This window comes from Phaenicophaeus curvirostris, chromosome 28, assembly GCF_032191515.1.
Source record: "Phaenicophaeus curvirostris isolate KB17595 chromosome 28, BPBGC_Pcur_1.0, whole genome shotgun sequence".
In the NCBI taxonomy this organism is placed as follows: Eukaryota; Metazoa; Chordata; class Aves; order Cuculiformes; family Cuculidae; genus Phaenicophaeus; species Phaenicophaeus curvirostris.
In genome coordinates, this window is record NC_091419.1 from 7171092 (window position 1) to 7197355 (window position 26264).

Sequence of the window (26264 nt, forward strand, 5' to 3'; positions counted from 1 at the left end):
CATCCCTGCAATCATTACTTCCACTTCTGTAACATCAAGAGATGACCAAGTTCTTAAGTCAGACTCATAAAAGATTAGAAACAAGTAAGAAGGAGTTTTGCCCTGGCTGATGGTGCAGCTAAAGGTCACAGTTTGGACTGCAGAGAGCAGACGTGTTCCAAGCACAGACAGAGACTCACATCTCTTTAAGACACCAGACACAGCTGCACCATGAGGTCAATTTGCAGAACATGGGTTGAACCACCAAAGGCTCCTTCTAAGTTCCAGTCCTTGTCCCCCTCTGCTCCACTCTGGTGAGACCTCACCATGTCCAGTTCTAGAGTCCACAGCACAGGAAGGACATGGAGCTGTTGGAGCAAGTCCAGAGGAGGCCATGGAGATGATCTGAGGGCTGGAGAACCTCCTGTACAAGGCCACGATGAGAGAGTTGGGGTTGTTCAGCCTGGAGAAGAGGAGGCTTTGGGGAGACCTTCAAGCAGCTTCCAGTACTTGAAAGGGGTTCTAGAAAAGCCAGGGAGGGGCTCCTGATCAGGGAGGGCAGGGATAGGATGAGGAGGAACGGTTTTCAGTTGAAAGAGGGGAGATTAAGATGAGGTCTGAGGGAGAAATGTTTTGCTGTGAGGGTGGGGAGGCCCTGGCCCAGGTTGCCTAGAGCAGTGGTGGCTGCCCCATCCCTGGAGGGGTTCAAGGCCAGCTTGGATGGGGCTTGGAGCAACTGGATCCAGTGAGAGGTGTCTCTGCCCATGCCAGGTTGTGGAACTGGACGGGATTTGAGATCTCTTCGAACCCAAACCATTCCATGATTCATGTGCCTGTCACAGGGAAGGCAGGCAGAGCCAGGTGCCTTGGCAAGAAGTGAAACGAAGAACACTTCATGTGTGTCCCACTGAGGGGAGATCACTGCCTGATATCACAGACAAGGGACAGTGAAAACCCACAAGTATCCGTGCAGCAAAGGGTAAGGGAAACCCCTCTCACTCCCTCAAATTCAGGCATGGAAGCAAAGAAGCATACTCAGCACCTACAAAGAATCTACAGTGGCACCACTCACAGATTTCCAAGTGGTTTGAAGCCCAGGGTTTAAACCATACAGCAGAGCATCCAACAGCCATTCCCAAACCTTGCAGGGAGGGCACTGGGGTGAGCAAACAGCCTTTAGGAGGTGACACTGTCCCAGCAGGTTAACTTGCTCCTCCACTAATAAAAGGTGGAAGTGCTTTCCCTTTCTTGCTCTAAACTCTTGCAATCGTATCTATGACTGAACAAATTAAATGTGACACTTCTGGAGAAGGAAGGCACGATGGTTGCCTTGGAAACAAGGGACAGAGGTAGAATTCTGCATCCACTCCATCACTTCAAGTGCTGCAGTAGGGTCAGCAAATTAGGTGCAAAAGGTGGTATACAAGCGTTGAGGTCTTCAGGAAAAGCACAGGGTAGAGAGGAGATGAAGAATAATCCACGAGGAGCAGGCTGCTAGCTCCCTGGCTCCCAGCGGCTTCGTGCCTGTGCCCCAGGAGTATAAAATATTCACAGAGATGAACCAAAACTGTTAAGTTTCCCATTGAACACCATCCTGTTCAGATCCTTCTGGGAAGAGCAGGATTCAATGCTCTTTCATTGTTATTCAGCGCTCAGCTCTGGCAGTTCAGAACTCTTAGGTGAGAGGCTCAGGGAGTTTTAATTCATTGCAATTTACAACTCACAGGTCTGAGCTACTGCACAGACTCTGAGTAGGTCTGAAAAGGCTCTGAAAGCAAAGAGGAGAATTCAGCCTTGTCCTGCTGGATTAAAACAAAGAGCAGAACCACAAGTGTGATGCAAGAATTCAGCTACAGAGCAAGGACAGGAGAAAGGCAACTGGCAGGTATGAAGCTCGGCATACTCTTCCCACAGCATTCCTCAGACAGAGCTTCCACAACCTGGGGGGGAAGTGTTTGGAGGAGCTGACAAGAAAGGAAGGAATGGCAGAGTGACCATGTGCCTGGCTGCCTTCACTGCCTCCCTGCAGCAATGTTGCTCCATGTAGCAATACTCAGTACCTCCTCAGTACCAGGAACATCAGCTCAGAGACTTAAAAGGAGACTCCCAGCAGCATGGAAAGGCTCTAGGTGATTCTGGTTTGAGCCAGCATCCATTCCAACAGGGCAGCCCGGGTGGTTTCTATAGCATAGCTCCTGTGCTTCCACACATGCTTTTGTGGGAGGAGTGTAGAGAAACCCCAAATCATTAATGACTGTTACTCCCTCCTCACCCCCACCCCCCCCCCAAATCTAAGGATTCTAGAAATCAAGCCTTTTCTTACTAAAACGCTTTCCAAAACCCCTCTGACAGTATCCAAATGACTACCTGCTATCCTGCTGTTTGCTTAGTTCAACGTTAAAAAAATCTGGGTCAGGTGAAGCATAAGGGCAAAGCTTCTTTTCTATTTAAAGAAATCCAAACGCTGGGTTCTTTAGCACAATGCTACTCTGCAAAAAAGGAGCCGGGCAGACACATCCAAAGCCTAAGGCTGCAGGCTCTGCTGTGCTTGAAGTAATTATTAGGATGGCACAGCAGGAGGAGTAAGGCAATTACTTATAGGGGAGAAAAGCCTGCTAAGAAGCACTGGCTAAGCTGAGAGAAAACTAGAGAAGCTTAAGCCTTGGAAATGCTCCTGTGTTTGCAGGTAGAGCCTTTGCTCAGCCTCTCTCTGTGCAATGAGATGAAAAGCCTCACCACCAGGAGCTTCGTGTATCAGCTCTGCCTTCAGAGCAGGGAGACCAGCGCTGCCCTCCCTGCCAGCATGTTCCAGTTTCTCCTGCTTTCTAACCATGGGCAGGGTCTCTGGAGAAAACTCCTTGCTTCCAGCTAGGCAATGCTGACGCAAAAACCCATTGCCACATGAGAGACACAAAATCAAGGATAGAGAGCAGGGTAAGTAGCTTAAACACCTGGTAGACAATGAGTGACAAAGCAGGACCAGCTACACTGCCCTGCATGCTGGGGCAGTGCCCTGCAGCCTTTGGACCCACAGGAAAAAGTGGTTTTGATGCTTTTCTCAACTATCTGCCCTACAGAACTTAAAATTCCTGCTTCTTTGCAGCACTGACTGATGAGGAATAGGTTCACCTGCTGGCATGTGGCTCAATATCCTGGCAGGGGAACTGCTCCATCACTGAGTGCAAAAGCACACAGCACTTTGCTATCCAGCTGGAAGCACTCTGCTCCTCCGCAGTGGATGGGAGGGCAGTTGGTAACAGCGGGAGCTGTTGTTTCCAAGACCAGCTCTATACGGTGCTTAAAATGCAAGAAGCAGGCCCCAGGCAGGCTCTTTTATGGCCTTTTTTATTGGGAGGCATGTGCATGGGGAAAGGCAGTCTGGAAAAGCAAACGCCTGCTCCTATCACTTCCCAGACCCAGTGAAACAACCAATGCACTGCACTTGGCTACGACTTAAAAGAGTCTGCCTGACTGCGTAATTAATTGACCAGGCAGACACACAGACCTGCCTCCCCAGCCCCTTTGATCTTCGCCCAGGGGCAGGACGCAGGGGCTCCCCTGCCGAACGCCAGGGCAGTTCAAGCCTGCCAGGTTTTGTTCCATGGCTCCTGCAGATGCCTCCCATGCTGTAACATCTACCAGGGATTGCCATCTGACAGCACAAGGCTACTGCCACTTGTTGTCAAAGACACAAGAAAACCGCGCTCCTCCTGCCTGAACAGCAGCACAAAGCAGGTCCATTGCCTCCCAGGCTGAGTGCCTTGTTTTTAACAGGCTCCTAAAAGCTTTCTGGGCAAGCTGGCAGGCAGGACCTCAGCCAAGCAGCTGCAGTCCAGCAGGCAGGTCGGCATGTCCTCAGAAGCACTTCCTATCAGAGAGGAGATAAGTTAAGGCAGCCTCCGCAATGAAGCATCCTTATGATGCCTTTTGTTCTTGTACTTTTATCTGCCCAGGAAATCTTTACTCGGAGGCAGTGTGTTCAAACAGATCCTCTAAAAAAAAAAAAAACAAACCAAAACGCCCCCCCAAAAAAAACAACCCTGGAGATAACGGGGCCTTTCCCTCCTCAGACAACGGCAAGGATAAAGGGGGAGGATATGGGGGTGGGAGGAGTAGGACATTAAAGAGAAAGAAAAACATTTTCCTATTGTCCAGGAACGCTTCTCCACATACTGATTCCATATGGAGTAAAAAGGAATATTGCTGTCACCAGGTTGTCCAGAAAACACACACACATTATTGAACAGTCCTAGATCAATAACCTGGCTTTAAGGAACACCTCTTAACTGACCTCTGAAAAAAAATTATTCAGAACCCTTAATTACCAAGAACTGGTCACGCTAGAACAATATATTCAACATATTCATTATTTACCAGTTTGCAATTCAAATGCTTTAACCGGATGCTCTAATAGGAAGGAAAAACAAGGCAAGTGGAAGTTGCCAGAGCTCCAGCAGAGCTGGAGGAAGGATATCTAGTGACTTCCATGTGTCTGCTGTCAAAGGGAAAAATGAGTTGAGAGCAATAGCACAGGTACATTAGCATAAGAAGCAGAACACTCACTTGTGCTGCCTTATCTGCTGTATTGAAAACCTCTTGGCTGGGTCGTATTCAAGCATCCCTGAAAAGAAGGAAAAAAAAAAAAAAAAAAGTCCAGGTGTGATCACAGATGCTCTCAGCCAAGTTGAAGACAGGAAGCACAAAGCTCTACACTTCCCTCCCGCTTCCCTCCCCCCTCAGCAACTGGTGTGTCTGGTTGTCCTGGCAGTGCTGGGAACCTTTACCTCCAGGAAGAACCTGCTGCAGTCACAGGAATCACAGAACCATGGAATAGTTTGGGATGGAAGGGACCTTAAAACCCATCCAGTTCCAACCCCTGCCATGGGCAGGGACACCTTCCACTGGATCAGGGTGCTCAAAGATGAAACCAGTACCAGCAGAGGATGGAAGTTCTAAGGTATTAAGAGGCCTAACAGCACCAGCTCCAAGCAGGTATGTAGTGCAGAGAGCTGTATGTTCTCAAGCAATTAAAAACGCATCAAGAAGACAATTGAGCCAAAAGAATATCAACTTTAATGAGAAAGGACTGTATTCCAGGCAATGCTTGAAAGAAAATGGGAAGTCCAATCACCAGGAACACAAATCCACACGTTCAGCTCTGACTCACGTGTGGCAGCTCTGTGGCTTAAGTCCTGCACTGAAAAGACTTGATGACAAAACACCCTGTACTGTGAACAGCCAGGATTCTCTGCCCACAGCAGCTACACACACGCTCTGCCATTTACGGTAAAGACTGCCCTGCAGTTTATCCGTGAGCAGAGATGAGGCATGCTGTAACAGTGCGACTGTTCAGGAGTATGCAGCACTCACAAACCCCTGCTCTCCTGGTATTTCGGAAGGATTCGCTGTGCCCATACATGGGACGTGGTGTACAAGCACGGCAAGCAGCCAGTCTCAAACCCCTTTCAAATGACGTCAAGCAGCAACCCAGAAACTGGAGACCACGGACCTGTCGTGAGCTCCGTACAAAGTCCAACCCACACACTTCAGTAACCGAAATGAGCGCAGCATTACATCATGTGGTGGAATATCCAGTTTTCAGCAGACAGCACAATCAGAGGTGTCATCTGAGAGCAGGAAGGAATCTAACGCGAAAGCTGGGGAGGGGTCTTGATCAGGGAGGGCAGGGATAGGATAAGGAAGAACAGTTTTCAGCCAAAAGAGGGGAGAAATGTTTTGCTGTGAGGGTGGGGAGGCTGCCCCATCCCTGGAAGTGTACGAGGCCAGGTTGGATGGGGCTTGGAGCAACCAGATCCAGTGGGAGGTGTCCCTGCCCATGGCAGGGTGTGGAACTGGATGGGCTTTGAGGTCCCATCCAACCCAAACCATTCCATGACTGTGATCTAACAGCAAGAGCTAATGAACTCAACCTGGATTTCACTTCAGACTCTCCAACTCAGGTCAGTATTTAAAGAACTAATACAAAAGCAGTCTAAGTTCAATCCATAAAATAAGACAGCACTTTTTCCCTCTCCTTCATCCTCCACAAGCAGAGGCAGGCTTTCTGACCAGAAACTTCCTCTGAAGGCAGACCTTGAGCCTTTGATCAAACACATGTGGAAGCTTTGCTGCTGGATGGGTGACAGACACCAGCCTGCCTGACTGCCGGCTCCAGGGACTCCCTGCTAGTCTGGGAATAAGCATTGCACTGCCACCAGGACAAACATCCCTTCACCAGCCCTGTACAGAAAGGTCACAGCAGTTACACAGAAGTGAGAAAACAAAACATTGAGAAACTCACCAACTTGTGCCTGATCGCAGAGCCTGGAAATCAATCCTAAGGCTTTAAAGGCAGATCCTGCAGTCCCAAAGCTTTCTCTTTTGGTACAAGTGTATTAGAAGAGGAGGGAGAAAAGCTGACCTTGTATTTTTTTCTTGTCCAGAAGCAAACTGCGTACGAGTTGATAAGCCATTTGCAGATGGTGGCACAAGAAACTTAAGGCTATTTTTAACTGCTTCCACACTGACACGTCTGTACTGCCTGCACATAGAGCCAGAACAGCACCAGCCCTTCTCTTTTCCATCAGTGAAGGGTATAAATAAAGCTTCATCTCTGATCAGGGAGACAAAGAGGAGCAACATCCCAACTACTCTGTTGAAATACAGTCATGCAAGTCTCTCTACAAGTCAAAGACCACAGAATCTTTAGGTTATCTAAATTCTACTTCTTCTGGGAAGAGGAACAAAGGAAAACAAGCTTGGGGAGAGCAGGGAGTAAAAACCACTACAGAAGCAGTAACAGAAGAACAGAAAAACCTTAAAAAGTGTGTTTTAGTGTTTGCATCACAGCCAGGCCAGTAATGGGGTCAACACAGAACTTATGGCCAGAGAGAAAATAAGTACTTTGCAGCACACTGCAAACCTTCCTTGCAATAAAACCAGAACAAATGCTTGCAGAGTGCTCAAAGAATCTTTTAAAGGCAACAGAAAGGTGAAACGAAGTCTCCAGTGAGACAGGGCTGAGCTGCGAGTGTCTGTGCTACCCATATAAAACCATCAGCCATTGACAATATCTGATACACCAGTGTTCAATTCAGTCCCCACCTGCTGCAGGAGGAGCACGCACCTACCAGGAAATGCAGATGTTCTGGAGCAGAAGCATGAACTAAATAAAGCATGCAGGCTTTGTCACCATGTGCTACCAACCACTGCTGGGCCCAGCCCGGCTCCTCAGCAGACGCCTCACTAACCACTGGGCTGTGGAAATGCCGAGGCCTTCACTGCATGGGGTGAGCTGGGCAATCCCACCTAAGGGTTCAGTTGCCTCAGGCTCACTGGGTGCTCTAGCCACCAGAGAAAGTTCAGCGTGTCAAACCACTCAGGGGGGTATCAGGAAGTTACACAGTGAAAACTGGCGAAACAAGTGCCTACAACACGATGAGGGGTGTGAGAGCATTCTCAAGTGAGACAGAGAACAGTAAAAGGAGTCCCTGGGACTTCCCACTGCCCTGAACAAAGAGTCTACTTGACAGAGACTCAGGTACCTCAGGCTGAGAGAGTTGGGGTTGTTCAGCCTGAGGAAGAGAAGGCTCTGGGGAGACCTTAGAGCAGCTTCCAGTGCTGAAAGGGGCTCCAGGAAAGCTGGAGAGGGGCTCCTGATCAGGGAGGGCAGGGATAAGACAAGGGAGAACAGTTTTCAGCTGAAAGAGACAAGATTGAGATGAGATCTTGGGAAGAAATGTTTTGCTGTGAGAGTGGTGAGGCCCTGGCCCAGGCTGCCCAGAGCAGTGGTGGCTGCCCCATCCCTGGAGGGGTTCAAGGCCAGGATGAGTGGGGCTTGGAGCAACTGGATCCAGTGGGAGGTGTCCCTGCCCATGGCAGGTGAGACTGGATGGGCTTTGAGGCTCCTTCCAACCCAAACCATACTGTGATTCTATGATCTCCTCCCAGAGAAGCTCCTCTGCCCACCAAGCACGCTTGGCTTGCATCTGTAGTGGCCCCAAGAAGTATGAGGACAGACAGCAACGAGGACAGAGGAGGCAGCACAAGCCACAGAAAATGGATGAAGGGCATCAGGTGTGAGGCTCCTCCATTTGAAATGAGGCAGAAGGAAAAGCAGGAAATTCTACTTCAGGTCTCATAGAGGGGATGAAGAGAGAACTAAAAAGGGAGTCACTCTGCTAATGAAGCATAAGATTTGAAGCTATCAATATCCTCAAGACAAGAAAGGAGAAGCAACTGCCACGCTCATTCTCCTTGGGGGACAACACTAAGCGCAGTGGAGAAGCTCCTCACAACCCTCAAATGATTTCTGCTGGATGCGTTCAGAGCCTGCCTGCTTGGCTAGATGGATCACTAGATTTACACCATTTGGGCAATTCCCAAGCTCATAAAAAAGACTGTGCTTTGAGTAAGCACTCACAAATAAAATAGCACATGTGGATCAGGCCATCATTCCCTGGGGCATGGGGGCACAACAGGAAACACAGAGCAGTCAGAAGTGCTGGGCCGCAAGCAGCAGCTGCATTAGCAGAGCAGAACGGAATGGCGTGGATACCAGCTGTGCTGAGTGCAGTTGGAAGCTACGCCTAACGCAATGCTGCTGAAAGCTGTTAACGCCAGTTAATGCTTTTGGAAACACACAGAAATAACTCATTTCATAACCAATGTGGGGTCAAACAAGCTAAAATCCTCTCCTGTGAGGGGACTGCAGGGGGTCTGCCAGCCCTGGGCGGCATGGGTGAGGGGAGCCCCATCGGAGGGAGCACAGGCAGAGCTTGGCCAGACAGCACCCCCTGCTGCCGCCAGAACCTGGCTCTGAGTGAGGACACCCACATTCTTGGCTCCACTCCCAGCACACAGCATCAAGCAGGGACACCCGTGTCCCCAGCACTGTCCCTGGCACCCATCAAGGACACCCACATCCCCAGCACCAAGCGAGGACAAATCGCATCCCCAGCACTGCCTCCAGCACCCAGTGAAGACACCCACGTCCCCAGCATCGTGGAGGCAATGCTGCAGAAGAGGAAAGCAAGTCCAGGCTGGAGCTGCAGCACCACACAGCCATCCACACAGCAGCCACAGCCAACAGGCAGCAAAGCCTTTCCTGCTGAGAAAACTGCTACTCTTTGTAGTGTGAAATGTAACCGTAAAATGCTTTGGAATTGTTAACCTTTTGGCAGCGACAAACTGCAGGCACACAGTGACCAAGTCGAGGACACAGCACAGTGCGCAACCCCTGAGTTGGCAATAATATCGTGTTAGGAGTAGACCCACTGACAGGAGGAAGGGAAGCTGGCTTGGTTTGCACAGCACCTTGCAGCCCTTCACCCACTCAGCCTCACACAGCACAAGAACCAGAAAAATAAACTCAACACAAAGCAGCATCATTTCACACTTGAGGTCTGCTCCTTCGCAGAGAGCTGAAGACAAAGAAGAGAGTGCAAGCCCATGCTGAGGTCTGGGGAAAACCACCACACTGGCTGCTTTGCTGCCAAGGAGGCAGCAGGAACTGTAGTTCGGTCTCCAATGTGCTGGCATCACACCCTGTCTGCTGTTGGATGGGTATCACTGAGCTACAACCGCTGTCCTGCCTGTTCAGCTTTTGAAAGAAGTAGAGACCATTCGACACCCAACCTCAAACTCTCGCACTATTGTCCCTTATGGGACAGGAACAAGAAACACACAAACAAACCCACAACCCTACTCAGCAAGTGCTGCTTCTGTTTATACCATAGTGCTGTGGTCAAAATGTACACCAGTCACTTTGCTCCATGATCTTTGCAACTATAAATCTGGGAGAAGGGGAAGACAACTGGGACTGAAGGAAGTAAGGTTCGGAGCAGAGGCTAATGAGGAAGGACAGCAGGAGCTGAGCACTCAGGATTTCATGTTACAGAAAGCTTAGGCAAAGAATCGTTCTCACTTACAAACCCCTTATTAATGTTATGATGCCATTTCAAACTTACCTCACGGGCTTTGTCTTTAGGTTTGAAAGCTTCTCCAAGCATAAAACATAATGCAAGAACAAGCTCTGTACAGAGTAGTGACTGCAGCCCACACAGGGATTAGTGCATCTTGGGGAAAACATTAGCATTAAAGACCTTACAAGCAGGTTTGTATTCACAACTTCCCTTTTTAGCAGGACCCTTGATCTTCATGGGATGCTTGGAATGAAGCTCTCCCTGGCACTATGTGAGCTGAGCGTTTGTGGCACCCACAGCTCTTACCCATTCTTTTATGAGTCAGCTGGGGGACTCACCTCTCAATAAGTCTGAAAGCGGAGGACCACAATCCTCTGGAATCGTGTAGTCACCTTTCCCAATGTTTTCAAATAATTTATAGATATTATCCCCCTCAAAAGGGTACAGTCCCGTCGTGATGTTGTATCTGTAAAGGTAGAAGGAGAAGCTATATAAGAAGCAGCACACAGAACGTGTTCAGCTCTTTTGTGACTACGTAAACCAAAAGAAGCCAAGAGGAAACAAAGATGACTATTTTGCAGCATTTGGAATGCCTCTGTAAGCTCAGCCTTCCTTTACTGAAGCCTCTTCATTCACATGTGTCAAAACCACCAAGATATCTTCCTGACAGGCTGGATGGGAGAAACTTTAAATACTAGAGATGTCTGTGGTTTCTGTTATGACAGTAGCTGTGCGTCTCAGATGCTGAGAATCGGCTGGCAGAGGTACCGGGCTTACTTTCCTCAGCATTACAAGCGCTTTGGGGAACATAAGCCCATCCACCAGAGGGACAAACACACAAACCCCCTCCCAGCTCCCCCAGCAACACAGAGGGCAGTGGTGACAGTGGACAGTGCAACGCTGAGCTGTTGGGGGCCTGTAATGATTTTAAACTAGGGGAGTGGAGATTTATACTGGATATAAACATGACATTTTTTACGAGGGTGGTGAGGCACTGGCACCAGTTGCACAGGGAGGTGGTAGAGGCCCCATCCTGGGAAACACTCAAGGTCAGGTTGGATGGAACTCTGAGCAACCTGATCTGGTTAAAGATATCCCTGCTTCTGCAGGGAGGTTGGACTGGGTGATCTGTAAAGGTCCTTTCCAACCCAAAGTATTCTGTGATTCTATGTAACTGTCTCATTGCAGTTCCTGGACACTGTACAGCACTTACAGTGTGACCCCTGCAGACCAGATGTCTACTTTAAAGCCTGAAAAGGTGTCAAGGCCATTGGCAATTTCTGGTGGCTGGAATGCTGGAGACCCTTGGCTTGTTCTGCATGTGTCATCCTCTGCAAATGGATGCAATGCCTGCATAGGAGAGACGGATTAGGTTCAAACTTTCAAGGCAGACAAACTGTAACCGTTAGAAAGGTTTCTTCTGGGGAGGAAAAGGAGAAAACTGTTAGTGAATATCTACTTACGACCATGAGACCAGGCCACTATAACAACCGCATGCCCATAGTGGCCTTTATGGCATCCCTCCTACCTAGCTCAGTCTTCACACAACAAGCTTATCACCATTCCACCACACTTTGGGGTTTGGCCAAGCCAGCTGTCTTCCTCTATATGCTTCCCAGCTGGAAGCTTTGTGCCGTTATCAACAAAAGCATTAGAACAAAAGGTAACCTAAATCCACAACGTCACGCTTCCCACACCCCTGACTTTGCCGCAGCCCTCACATACCTCTGCTACGCCTAGATCGGATATTTTTAGTGTCCCATTGGTTGTTAGCAGGAGGTTCCCCGGTTTTATATCCTTGTGGACAATCCCTTGGCTGTGCAAATATTCTAAGCCATCTATAAGCTGACAGAAGTACCTGCAGGAAGAGTGAGAGGGAAGAGTTAAGCACTTCATAGACTGAGATACACTTTATGTGTTATAAGTAGTTCACAAAGAGCATTGTTACTGGAAATGAGAGACATACACTTCCATTTGATGCTGAGTAACTCAAGATTGAACTGTGATGTGTAAGAAACTGTCCTTAATCTTCAAACAAAGCCAGCAGTTACTTCCAGAGCTCTGTCCCGGTGTGCCAGCTGCTCCACAACACAGCCCTCATCACAAACTTTTGTGCATTGTGTAAGCGCTGAGCATCATGCTAGCACAGATTCCATCACCAATTCTGACTCCTGCATTAGTCTAGGCTAACTTAAGGTAAAAAATGCTGCTCTTAGTGGCACAGCATGCTCTAATAGAGGGTTTTGCTGGAAAGGAATGTTTTGCTGGTAGAGCTCACTGGCTGAGCAAAGGCACCGTGGATATGATCAGAGAGCACAGATACGGTCAGAGAGCACAGGCAGGCCACTCTGCAACACAGCAAGTGCTGCGCATCGACAACCTGGCAGCAATCATGTACGCACAGACTTTATCTCATAATAACAAGAAATAACACTTGACTCGATATGCCAGCATTTCACTCTGGCTATCTGCAATCTCAGACACCTTTTCTCAAACAAAAGGAAAATGTGACCACAAAAAATATGTAGTTACCTCTGATTTGCACTGCTCTGATTTACTGGACAATCTTCTTGCATCTCTTTGAGAAATTCCAGGTTCTTTTACCAACAGAGTGAAAGGGTCTTCAGATCATCCTGTCTACTAAACAAGCTAACAGATCATGCTGGATATTGCCAATCCTTAATCCATCCAAAGAGCTTTTAATCTCTTTTCTGACACTAAACTGCAAGGCAGGGCAAGTCCTCATGGATTTCCTCCACTGCATCCACCTTCACTGAATGCCAGAATGTGGAAAAGGGGCCAGAAAGGGTCCCCGTGGATCTTGTGAAGTAAAAAAAGTAACAAATAATTCAATAGAAAGATGGGTTTCTTCACAGAGTCTACGGCTGTTCCTGCCTCACTTCCTTCATATTTCATTTCTCCAGTGAATGAAAAGGATGCAGTTATGACACAAAGCCGGTTTTACTCTAAAGCGTAGCCAGCAGTTGAAGCAACAGAGTAGAACATGCTCTTGAATTCAAGGGAGCACAGTGGTGAGAGGCTAAAGCAGCCTAAAGAGCAGAACTGTACTCACCCATGAGCCTGAAAAACTGGAAACCTCTTTTCAGGGACACTGTCCAGCATTTCCTGCATCCCACACACGCAGTACTCCATCACCATATACGTGAAGGAAGAGTTAAGGAAGCTTCAAAGTTAAATCCTTCAGGCAAACACTGCATGAGGACCGCAGCCCCATTCCAGTACAACCAGAGAGCAGCTGCCTGGCATACAGAGCCCTGGAAGGCAGAACCAGAGCAGGGCTGCCCTTTCCAAAGCAGCCGCCTTCTCTCAACAACAGGACGATGCAAATAGCTCAGGAGAAGATTGTTCTGCTTAAGGACCAGCTGCAGCTCCATGATCAGACCTGAAACAGGATGCAAACTCCACATAAATTAATTTGGAGAACTCACAAATGTGACAGAAACAGGGTAACACTCTGAAGTGGCAAGAAAAACTTCAGACCCCTCTGGCAGATGAGTTGTGGGCTTTTTTTTTTTTGCTGTAAAAAAGTTATGACAGAATGCCAAGAGCTGGTGGCACTTTTTAGCAGTTGTTCACTCACAGCAGATTCCAGTTTTCATCTCCTTCAGCTTTAATGTTGGGGCCAAACAATGGAGATAACATAACTGCCTAAAGCAATCCTTGTGTCCGTTTTCCTCCTCTCCCTGGGCTTTCCAGGCTGCAAAGGGCTGGCCAGAACATCCCTGAGACATCTGGTGGTTCTGCCAAGGGAGTGCAGCACTGAGACCGAGTGGAGCAAAGCCTGTGATCTCCAGAAGCAGAACATTTCTCTGGTCACTCTAATCATTCCCGGCAGACACCTTCTTAACCTAAGCCTAAAATAAGTTGCTTACGTCCCAGGATGCCACCTTAACCCTTGAGGCAGGAACAACTGAAGAGCTGATCTGTGCTTTAGGTGGGATCTGTGCTAGAGATAGTGTTGACCCATTGTAGCACGTGCTATCCAGGAGCTTAAAACACCGCACCAACTCATTAAATCTGCACTACACTATCCACATGAGCTGCTCTTCAGCAGGACACTACAGCACTGTAAGATTTTATGATGTGTACAAAGCCACCCAGTCAGTCAGGAGAAACAAGAAGAGCCAAAAGAGTTCCCAAAACTCATTCCTACTGTTTCTCACTCAGGAAGAAAATGGCAAGCAACTTACACCACAGCGAAGACATCAACTCTCCCACCTTCAAGAGAACAAGACCACCAATAGGTTACCTAGACCGGCTCCTCAGAAGCAAATTCCAGCTCTTGTTCTTGGCATTCTGTTTTTTTTCTGCTGCCAGATGGCTTCTCACCCCTTCTTTTGTAACTGATCCCTCTCTGGTCCATCATCCAGACAAAAGCACCATCTTCCAGGCTGGAGCAGACCTGCTACAGGTGCTCCAAGAAGACTGAGGCTCTCAACTCCTCTAATCAATAGGGTTCTGCTTCCATGCACAACTGCACATGCTGGTAGCAGAAGCTATGGAGAGCAGGTGCCAGCTGGGATGCTGCTTATTGAACTGGGTTTATTTTCTGTCTGGATCAGTTTTCCATTCATCACTGGCTCTGCGTTCCCAGCCACAGCAGGTCACCAGGGCAGCCCATTAAATACTAAACGTAGCTGATATTTTTAATCCAGTCATCACAGCTTTCCCTGTACCAAAGAAAATCACTGAAGGCTTTGACGAGGCAAGCGAGCTGTTAACATACTACCTTTCCAGTATAAACAGGGCTGAAGCCTGCTGTTCGCTCCCATCAACAACAGAAAACTTGAGCAAGAAGCATAAAACGGTTTGGAAGGAACCTTAAAGCCCATGCAGTTCCAACCCTGCCATGGGCAGGGACACCTCCCACGGGATCAGGTTGCTCCAAGCCACATCCAAGCTGGCCTTGAACAACTCCAGGGACAGGGCAGCCACCACTGCTCTGGGCAACCTGGGCCAGGGCCTCCCCACCCTCACAGCAGAATATTTCTTCCTAAGATTTCATCTCAATTTCTTCTCTTTCAGCTGTGAGAGGTCATGTTCCAGACAGATCATTTTTGGCTGCCATCACCTGCTACCAACACACGAGGTCTCTCTTGGGCTCTCTTTCCCCCGTGTTTCTCCATCAGCAGCCCAGCTTCTTATTAATTAAAACGCATCTTTCTATAGCCAGTCATTGAATTACAGCCCCTTCCGGCTGTTGAGGCTACAAGACACAAGCAAAAGTTGTCATGTTTATCCTAATGATTTGGTGGCAGAGTATTTTATCTAATTAAAGCACAGAATTAAATTACCCATTTTATGAACTACTATAACTGAAAGAGAATGTTTAGAAAATACTGTCAAAATAAAAGCCACTGTTTCTAACACGAGCAATACTGGCTCAGCTCAATGAGATTAGAAACCAGTTGAAGTCAAAGTGCACGCCAGATACGGCAGACTGAGCGACCGTCCAGCACCTTGCCTGCATTGCAAGAGCAAGTTAAGGCGTGTAACCATATTGCCAGTGTCCATGCATTCCTGGGGGACATGGAGCACTGGAATAACGTCTTGAGGTTTGAAAGATGCACCAAGATCACAGATCTGATTCAAGAGCTAGACATTTTAGTCTCCAAAAGTGAGCTGTGGATCTCGCAACAGCAATGCTTGCTGTCTCTCCTGACTGCTCCAAGCTTTAGCTCACTTAGAGCACCATCATTGGGGCTTTCATACAAACAAGAGAATGGAGGAGACTCTGGAACCCCTCTTACCTTTTTATGAATAACCAGCAGCGAATCACACTTCCTGCCTTCAGAAAAGGCAGCCCTGCAGACCCTTCAAAAGCAAGGGAAGGGAGGGAGTTCTGCAGGCATCTGCACCCTAGAGAACAAGTGGATTGGTTTCCTTCTTTTGAGGGAAAGGAAAAAAAAAAAAAAGACCTGACCCGCTGCCAAGGACTTAAAGGAGAAAGCACTATAGAAATTGATTTCACATAGAACAGACAATAAAAGGCCCATCTTCCAGGAAAGAAAGGACCCACACATACCATAGCCAGGACGGGAGGTTCAGAATAACAGACCCGCAGCTCTTTTTCCATCCCCTGAAGGTCACACCGTAATACACAGGACCTGAGAGTCCATTCTTCTCTGCTCCAGCCCTGCGCTGTAACCTGGGGTCAATATTGCATTTCCTAACTGGGAAACTTAAGAAAATGTACTTGTATGTCAAGTAATACCAACCTGCAGGATGCTTAATACTACCGAAAGCAATTTTAAGTTTAAGAAATGTTCCATGGGCCCTGACAAAAGCAGAACTACACCAATTCGGTGCTACACCATAGAAGAATAGGAATTCAAACCTTTATCAACAGCTGGGGGGGGAAAGGATATATTTTCTGCTTCTCCTCGTTGTATAATACATCTACCAACTGGATCACGTTTTTGTGCCGTAATCGTCGCAGGAGCTGAATTTCCCTGCAGGAAGAGAAAAGGAAAAAAGTTATGTTTAAACAACCCGTTTCCTTGCTACGGAATGAAATGAATGTGTTCTAAATCACATGGATTTTACAGACACATCAAACCCGATGAGTCCCAACTGCTCACCCACGACCTCCTCAGCGTGATGTCTGACAGAAGGTCCTGTATAGTTTTTAATCAGCCAGTCCATGAAAACACTTACTGGTCACTGACTGGACTATAAAAAAGCACCCTTTCAGTTACCACCACACAGCCAGGCTGTTCTTCCCCAGGCAGGAATTTGAGGCCATTGGCAAACAAGAGCAAAACTACAGCAACTGGAGGGCTCAGCACAGGAAGGACATGGATCACTTAGAGGGAGTCCATGGAGATGATCTGAGAGCTGGAGAACTTCCTGTACGAGGCCATGATGAGAGAGTTGGGGTTGTCCGGCCTGGAGAAAAGAAGGCTCTGGGGAGACCTTAGAGTAGCTTCCAGTGCTGAAAGGGCTCCAGGAATACAGGGAAGGATCAGGGAAGGCAGGGATAGGATGAGCAAACTACTAAAGACAGGAAAAAATAAAAGGAAATGGCATTTTTATTATACCACCTGTAATTCAGATGAAGAGTGGCTAGTCAGCAGAACATGGTTTTCTACAGGACATTAGGAAATCCAGGAGCAGTGCCTCACTAGCCAAGAGAGACAATGTCTTACCAATAGCACTGCAACTTCCACAGCCAAAAAGGGCAAGTAGTCAATGTGCTGCATCGCCAGTGTTGCATGCCAGGGAAAAAGAGCAAAAGAGCTTCCTGTGTCCAGGAGACTGGTGAAGCAGATGTCAGAGCTGAGGGATGGAAGAACTCCGAAAGGTTCACAGGTGGAAGAGTACCACAGCTCCCAGCAGACTCACATTGTCAATGCCATCAGTTTAAGCACCTTTACAGCAGTTAGTACAGGAATCCTCCTGAATACACATCAAATTCCTCAAATGCAGAGGCCAACTATGGCGGCCATTTCACAGTGCCTGTTATTGAAGCTGTAACATCCAGGAGAACTCAGAAATGAAGCGATCAACACAAGAATTGCAAGAATGAGTCAAAACCAAGAGTTCCAACTAATAGCTCTATTTCTTCACACCTTTAGTCCTAACTTGTCTGAATGGTTCAGAGATCTGAGACGCATCCTGTGTTTGTGCTGAATAAATAATGTAAACCTGAAGGAGGAGGCATCTTCCCTAGGCTGTGGAAACAGAACCTCAAACATCACCTCACATCAGCAATTTCCATCGCTGCCTCCTGGAATTCCACACTGTGCTGCAAATCACATTTTAGTATCTTTTGCATTAAACTCATCCTGCAAAACCCCACTGCGTGCCAGCTGCGAGGAAGAGAAACTAGAGGATCAGCGCAGTCAGGTCAGGGTGGTTCTGCCAGGCCAGAAGAGCAGATGCCGCTCAGCACTTTGTTCCTCTGCTGCTCTGACCTGGGCTGAACTGTGCAAAAACTCTGCTTTCTGGCTTCCTTCTCTTGCTGCTTGGTCTAAGCCATGGTTACATTTGAACAGCCAGGACTCAGGAAAGCAGCATTACAAGGAATTCAAAGCACAGTCAGGAGCCTCTGCCCATCGCCACGGCACAGCCGGCGCCTGCACAATTTAATAATGAACTGTGGCCAGCCCAGGGCTTGCTGATGCATTGCATCTGATTAACAAACCAGCAACCACTCCTGCAGGAGGCTCCTAAGATGCAGGAATGCAAACAGGGTTTTAAAGATCATTTAAGGATCCCTGAGCAGCAGGATTAATTATTTCACTACTGGAGTTTAGGCCAGGCACTCTTCATTTATCATACATGGCTTTAGAAGGAATTCTTATAGCTAAATGGAAGCCCGCGATAAGAAAGCGAAGCTCAGAAGAGCGTTTGGTTTAACTGGCAGACTAGTTTCCAAAGTGATGCAGCCGCTCTAATTATAGTAATGACCAAAAGGCTGAAGTGGATTAAATGAGCAGAGAAACTGCAGCCAGCAATAGCACGGGTCTAAGAAGCCTCTGCGTAATGATGGCAGTTGGGCTGAGTGCTCAGACCACGCGCGAGAGGGACTGAACAGACTGATTAAAGCAAGGTTACTTCGCTGTGAAGGCAAAGTGAGCTTCCAATATTAGGAACACACTTAAAATGCTGATCCCAAAAGCTCATTCCCTGTAATACAGCTTGAAAGCACAAACACTAACTCCTTCCACCACTAACGAACTAATAAATATTGCATATTGCTGTAAATATGCCTTTTCTTCCAGAAGGACTCTAAAATGCCGGTGAAGCGCACCCACATCAAGGGCAGAGGCCAAGCAGCCCATCTCCCAGAGGAAAGATTACTCCTATTTTTAGCGGCTCTTGCATTCTGGAACGACTGAGGAACAGAGACAGCCAGATCTCTGTCACTTCCAACTCCATTTTGGTTTCAAACTCCACCGAGTTTGGCAGCTCACTTCAGCAGGAGGTGCCCAAACCCTCTGTTTTCAGAAGCCACAGTCATAAAGCTGCCCCAGCAACTGTTTCCCACACAGCTCACCTGCACCACAGCAACAACGCTGGAAAAGGGGAATTGTGTGCCTACAGTTCAATGCCACACCTCTCCATCAAGGCCTGGGGGGCTTCCCACCCTTCCCTAGTGAATCCAGTTGGATTTTCAGGATACCTTCTGAGCTGCTCTAACATTCCCTCCTCTCTCCTTGCTGCCTCTGAAATTTAATGTGAAATTTCAATCACAACGGTTGATATCAGCCCCAGCATGGCAGGAAAGGGGGAACCCTGGCAAAACGGCTCAGTTGTGCTCTCCGAAGCGTGGTCATGATTCCCGCATCCACCCTGCTCAGCATCACTATCACATGGCTGGAACGCTCTCCATTATAGAATTCCATTCCTAGACTTCCACACTAGGAAGCCTGCAAGCATGAGACGAGAGAGACTAGCAGAGTTTGGAGCCTGTTTCAAAGTATGATCACCCTGGAAGAAGAACAGAATCAGAATCATGGAATGGCTAGGGTTGGAAGAGACCTCAAAGCCCATCCAGCTTCAGCCTCCAGGCAAAAGGAATTGGTGCCACAGTGAAGGGCTCTGAGATGTGCCCAGAGAACAGCTCCATACACCAGCTCTGGTGCACACTGACACTGTTCTTGCTGTCCAAAATAACTCATTTGGTCTTTACACAACTGAACAACTATGTCACATACTTATTTAGATTGATTTTGTAATCCCGCCCAGCCAAAGCATGTTTGTAATTACAAGTCAGTATCCTGATACGCCACAAAGCAGATTAACTGAAGGTCTAGCTTGTGAAAAGCTTTTTCCTGTTTATTTAACCTAAAAAAAAGCTCTCTGCTTGCAAGGATGCAACTTGTCATCACATCCACCAGAGAAGCTGCACCTCGTCACTCTCGCGAGGATGACTGATGTTGCAGATAAGTGACTGTGCAGAGTGCTCTTTGCTATTTCCTTCTCCAAACTGAGCTTCACGCATCTGAACGCCTAGTGACATGGGGAGGGGCTTACCGCATCATCTGTTGAGTCCCATGCTGATCTGTATCCTTCAAGCTTTATCTTCCCCAGCCCCTATCCAGAACACAGCTGCGAGGACTGTAGCACCACTACCACCTCCCCACTGCCTCTCCCTCCCTGCGGCCACACATGCCAAGATCCAGGGATGCCCCCTGCAGTCACCATGCTTTCCTTATGGGCACCCAGAAGCCCTGGAGTGTTCAACATTCCCGACCACCACAGTCAGAGCCCCAACAGCACCAGGTAGGGCCTTGCCCCAGCACTGCACACATGGGACCACAGAGTTGCTTTGTCTCTGTACCAGTTCCAGGCCTCCATATTGACCACACTCTGAGCAAGGCTGTCCGACAAGACGAGCCCTGCATCCTCCATGGCACAGCCACCTGCACTCTCCTATGGATCACAGTTTACAGCATTTCACTAAAGCTTTGCAAAGAAAGGAACGGAGCCCCATGATTCCATACTACAGAGCTCATCAATGAGCAGAGGCAGGAAACCCAGAGATGGCCCCTCTGTGGCTTGCAGCGAGCCCTTCCTCCAGCAGAACCGTTCCTACTTTGGGGTGCAAGGCTCTTCACTTCCAGACCCAAGGAACACATTGCCAAAGGACAGGCCTATAACACATCTTAAACCTCCAAGGAATTCTAACGAGCACATATTGAAACCTAAGTAATCACTGAGCATGGTAAGTACAGCGGAAGACACATGGGATACACACAGAAAATCCCAAACACTTAATTAAAGCATGAGGCTATTAGCGCACAGATTCATTAAACTTGTGCTGCAAGAGACAAAGTCTTCAAAATTTTCTTTCACTGTTTTGGCAATCCCACTAAACTAATTCTTTTATTAACTGGAGGTAGTAATCTGCCACAGGACTGCCTGTGCTGCCAAGCCACCCCACCTTCCTCTGCAGTGACTGAAGAGAAACTGAGATTCTTGTACTGGGAAGTTTGCTTCTGTGAGGGTGGGGAGGCCCTAGCCCAGGCTGCCCAGAGCAGCTGTAGCTTCTCCCAACCCTGGAGGTGTTCAAGGCCAGGTTGGATGGGGCTTGGAGCACCCTGATCCAGTGGGAGGTGCCCCTGCCCACGTCAGGAGGCTGGAACCGGATGGGTTTTAAGGTTCCTTCCAACACAAACCATTTTGCGATTCCCTCGACTGAATTAAGGAAGTGCGCATCTTACAAGTTTAAATCCTCAACACTCACCAGGATCCATAGATCCCTTCCAGGGCACAACTGGAGTATTCCAGGGTAGAGAAGAATCATTCAGTTTTATAAGTCTCAAATGCGTTTCACTCATCACCTCTAGGCCCACAGAACTCTACTGCCCCAAAAGCTGAGGCTGCGGCAGCCCACCTGCACATGGGGGATGACACTGCAGCCTTAAGCCTTAGCGTGTTGCAAGACAAACCCAGCACCAAGAGCTGGAGCTCCCTGAACTGCAACACCAGCCCACACACCCAAAACTGGGTTATCCTGCACGGTTCATCCTTCCTGCACTCTCCCTTCCCATCAGAACTCCCTTTATGTTACCTGCTGAGGTAATTACCCAAGGCCTGCAGTCTAGGGACTGTTTTCTAGAGTATTTCTTTGCTTCCACCACAGCAGCAGCAATGCTGAGGCAGCCTGCCATACAGCCCAAGGCATGGGCCCACCACAGTAATTTCGTTACATCTCTGTCAGACAAACCAAGCCACGTGTTTCTCCTCTGCAGTTGGAAACACTGGAGATTGTTTTAGCAGGAACAGGCCCTGTATTTGCAGTTAAAACTCTACAAGAAGGTATTTTGAGACTGAAACAGCCCATGGACATGTCCAAGAGATAAAGGATTTGAAACAAAATCTGAACACACTCCCTGACTGCTCAACCCTTCTGCCAGGGCACTTAGACACACCTGCAGCCCTGTATGAAGAAATCAACCTCCACAGAGCATGTTAAGATGAGATTCTACAGCAGGGAGAAAGATTCAGGAGGGATTCAGAAGCCTCTCATTCCTGACCACTTAATTTACTATGAACGTAAATACTTTCCTGATTTTCTGCTGCTCTATTAGGACATGGATGTGTTGGTGCGAGTCCAGACGAGGCCACGGAAGTGATCTGAGGGCTGGAGCACCTCCCATACAAGGACAGGCTGAGAGGGTTGTTCAGCCTGGAGAACAGAAGGATCTGGGGAGATCTTGAAGTAGCTTCCAGTAGCAAAAGGAGCTCCAGGAAAGCAAGGGAGGGGCTCTTGATCAGGGATAGAACGAGGGGGAATGGTTTTCAGCTGAAAGATGGGAGATTGAGACCAGGTCTTGGGAAGAAATGTTTTGTTGTGAGGGTGGGGAGGCCCTGGCCCAGGTTGCCCAGAGCAGGGGTGGCTGCCCCATCCCTGTAGGGGTTCAAGGCCAGATTGAGTGGGGCTTGGAGCCCCTGATCCAGTAGGAGGCGTCCCTGCCCATGGCAGGGGGTTGGAACAGGATGGGCTTTGACGTCCCTTCTAACTCAAACCATTCCATGATTCTAACAGGAGTTCTGCAGGAACCACAGTGAAAATGAGGTACTTGTTTCTGCGGGCAGCTGGCTGGGCAGCGAAAGGCAGTGGGATTTCACTGCTTATATCTGAATTTGATTTTATCTAATTAACTGATTGTGCCCTGGAGCTGGGGAGAGGTGCTTTAATGATATGTTTGAAGTGGAGAGGCCAAATACACTTCAATAACCGACCTTAACAGCACCAAACAAGATGTTCACAGACAGGCTCCTTGAATGAATAACTCTGCTACAGGGTTCAAGTCAGGGCACAGGGCCATCATTACCATGCTGGTACCAGGAAATTTGGCTGCTGTTTTTTCATTAAGGGGGGAAATTAGAAATGTAAGTTTTAAATAAGCAGGAAAAAAACCCTCTCCTTTTTAAAGCAGGAGCTTTGGATGTGACTCACCGAGGGGGTGATGGCAGAAAGGGGCACTCATGCCTTTACCAGGAAGACAAGAAACAGTTTATTACACATTAACCAACAGTCTGTGCAGATTCTGAGCTCGAGCCAGCAAAGGAGAGAAAAGGAGTTCCCAACATTTGGATCTGCAACTATTCCACAGCCAAGTCTGTCTACGAAGTCGTAAGTCAAACTGAAACAGCTCCCTGACCAGGGTCCCAGGTCAGGGTGTGAACTATCTCACAGCTGAGCTTGGAAACCCAAACTCAGTTGGGAAGCAGAAACAAGACTCTGCTGGGTCAGGGCTCCACACTCAGCATGCTGCAGTGACAGAAGCAACGCCAGAGCCTTCTAAACATCTCACAACTTCTCCCTCCCACTGCAAGATAAACTCTGGCAAACAGCTTGCCCTGGCTGCTGACGGCCCACTCCACAGCGGATAAACAGCTCTGGCTGGGCCATGGCAAGCAGCTTGCTGAGGAACATGCAACCACTGAGAGGGTCCCAAAAGAGCAGAAAGAGGAAATTTTCCTGCAGCCAGCCCCACAGATGTAGCCTAACATCAGGCTTCTCCATGGCTAACTGTAATTAATTACGTGTCCCTGACTAATCAGTGCCTAAACGGCACTTTGAAATATTTCTAATCACTAGAATAAAAGAGGTTGGCAACCCCTACCCCATTTTACACAAGTCAACTGAAGAGAGCCTCAAATTACTTTCCAAACTCCTGAGCCACAAAGGAAACCAGGAATAAACCCCAAGATTTCCTGCACCCATCAGATCACATTCCAGGCACCTGCTACACGGGTGGGAGCCATAATCACTATCCCGAAGGTGTCCGGAGCCACACACCCCAGATGGGTACACGGTAATGCAGCTTGTGAGTTTCCACACCCTTGGTCATGCCGCCCCACACTTCTCTGGGCTGGCAGCGACACAGGAGACCTCTCCAAGCAGACTCTTCGGGGGGGAATTCCTTAACAAAAGATTATTTCACTCTTTAAGCAGTATTAATAGAGTGGCACATGTTAGGGGCTGTCTGTTCCGACGTCAGACCTGCCACCCTGGCCCTGGAGAACCCACTCCCTTCCCCATTCCCAGCAACAGAGCTGGCTGCAACTCAACCATGAAGAGATTCCTGAATGCCTAGGGTTTGGGAAGCACTTCTAGAGAAGAAAGCTGCATTGTTAAAACAACACAGAACTCCAGCTGTAAAATAATGACAATGTTTTAGCCCCTCAGTTCCCAGCCACCAGAATTATTTACTCACTTTTTCACATTTGCCTCCCCATTGGGAATTCTGCGTAGCTTCTTCTTTTTCAGAATTTTCACAGCTCTCCTACAGAGGGTTTCTGAGTCCAACATCTCCTTGACTTTGCCGTAAGACCCTTCTCCCAGTAAGTCTCCCATCAAGTATTTGCCAATGAGCTTGGCCCTCTTCCGTCGGGGCTGGTAAATGACCTCCGTGGAGTCAATGCGATGGATGAATGTGTCCATCCCCACAGACATCAGCTCACTCTCTGCAAACATATCCAGCTGCTGCGGCTCCTGCATATCCATCTTGGATTAAGTTCCTTAACCTGTCTTCCTTAAGCACTCAGGGGTTTAATCCTGTTTGTTAGTTTCCAACACTCCCTTTTATTCCTTCTTGCAAAAAAATATCCAGAAGATTGTACAAACATGAATTAAAATTAAAACAAAAAAAAACCCACAAATCAAAAATAAATCCTATGAGCTGCTTCCAGCTCAACCGGATGCTTAAAGATCCAGGTCTGGCTCCAGCAACACAACGTCTTTTAAAACAAATACTGAACTTTGAGCGGATACACTCCGTTCGGGACTCACGTTGCTTCTGACCTGGTCCCACTGTTAGGGTTCTTTCAAGTCAACTTGGCCTCTCGCTCAGCCCAGTTTGATCCTTAAGTGCTAGGTCATCCTCAGGGACCTCAGGCCACCGGGTAAAACCAGACAATGGCCGCATCTCTCTCGTGGCTTTCCATTCCTATTGGATCATAGTCATCAATTCCAAACCAGAAGACAGGGGAAGAGTTTCTGCCCTGCTGTCCTCAACTGCGAGCAAACACAGTGTGGTTTTTTTTCAGCCGTTTGGAAGCTGGAACCAAGTTTCTTTGAAGGAGATTTCAGAAACAATCCTAACGTCTTCACTTTTGACGCCTACAAAAGTTTGAGGCCTTTGGTGCCTACGGAGCTCTCCCAGGCGCATCCTTCAACCACTCGGGTTCCACCTGGCACATGATGTGTCACCGCAGCACGGAGCCCACCTGAGCGTTGCCCACAGCTCTCACAGCAGGGACAGCTGGGAAGAAGGGGCGCTCCCTGCCCAGCGTCCCAAACACCCCATTACCCTCCCCGTGAGGGAAGGGTGAGAAAAGATGCTAGGCTTGCCCAGGCTCCAGGGGTGTCAGGAGGGGTGGGGAGGGAAAGAAACAGTCCTAGGGAGAGAGGGGTGGGGAGAGAAACAAGCGTCTCTGGGCAGAGCAGGATGGGGTGGGGAAGAAAAAGAAGCAGCCCTGGGGAGAATGGGAAGGGGTGGGAGAGAAACAACCACTCCTGAGGAGAGTGGGATGAGGTGAGCGGGGAAAGAAGCAGCTCTAGGGACAGAGGGATGGGGAGGCAAGTAAGCGGCCTTGGGGAAAGGTAAAGGGGCAGGGAGGAAATAAAACACTTTAAATAACACCGCACAAGCGGCGAAGCCCGTTGGGAAGGCGGTAAAACACTTTAACTGGAATCACGCACGCGACTGAGCGCGCTGGGAAGGGACCGGGAGGCGGGGGGGCTCAGGTCCGGTCTCCCCCGCCTTAGCCAAGCTCCCCGCTGCCTCAGCGGTGCGGGGAGAGCCCTCCCGGGCAGGGCCCTTCCCTCCCCGCCGCCCCCTCAGCGCCGGCCCGGGCCCCGCTCCCCAACGTCTGCTCGGGGGAGGGGGCCGGCGACCTCGTGTGTCCCCCCCTCCCCTCCGCCGGGCTCGGAAGCCGGGCAGGCGCCGCACCGTGTCGCACGCGGCCACAGGGAGGAGCCCGGCTGAACACCGTACCCCCGCGCCACCCCGGCCCGCCGCCGCCCCGTTACCCCCGCCACAGCCCGCACGCCGCCGCCATTTTGTTTACCTCCCGCCCCCGCTGCGCTCCCCCCAACCGGCGCGGGTCGCTCCGCCCTGCGCTCTCATTAGCCGAGGCGCGGCCACGCCCCGCAAAATCGCGCGCTGATTGGCCGCGGCGGCGCCACGGGGGGGCGGAGCCTGCCGCGCGGCGCTCTCTTTTGATTGGCTCGGGACTCAGCTTGGGGGCTGTGATTGGTCAGGAGGCTGTCCGTCAGTGGCGGGGGCGGAGCCGACCGCACGGCGCTATCTTCCGATTGGTCCGCTGGTTTAGCAGCCCGCCTCCCCTCAGGCAGGGGGCGTGGCACTGCGATTGGAC

At 49.1% G+C, this 26264-nt stretch overlaps 1 protein-coding gene across 3 annotated transcripts in view; it reads right to left on the reverse strand.

Moving 5' to 3' along the window:
* The window catches only part of STK11 (serine/threonine kinase 11), a 42708-nt gene extending 17025 nt beyond the window's left edge, over window positions 1-25683 (reverse strand). For 2 of the 3 annotated variants that reach the window (XM_069877858.1, XM_069877859.1), the window contains exons 1-7: window positions 24101-25683; window positions 16292-16375; window positions 12976-13065; window positions 11628-11760; window positions 11116-11252; window positions 10241-10368; window positions 4543-4600 (exon numbers count right to left, since the gene is read on the reverse strand). In XM_069877858.1, coding sequence (XP_069733959.1) covers window positions 4543-4600; window positions 10241-10368; window positions 11116-11252; window positions 11628-11760; window positions 12976-13065; window positions 16292-16375; window positions 24101-24390 — 920 coding nt within the window. In that variant the 5' untranslated portion in view covers window positions 24391-25683. The remainder of the gene's footprint in view (window positions 1-4542; window positions 4601-10240; window positions 10369-11115; window positions 11253-11627; window positions 11761-12975; window positions 13066-16291; window positions 16376-24100) is intronic. The other variant, XM_069877857.1, reaches the window with a different exon arrangement.
* Window positions 25684-26264: the final 581 nt, after the last annotated feature.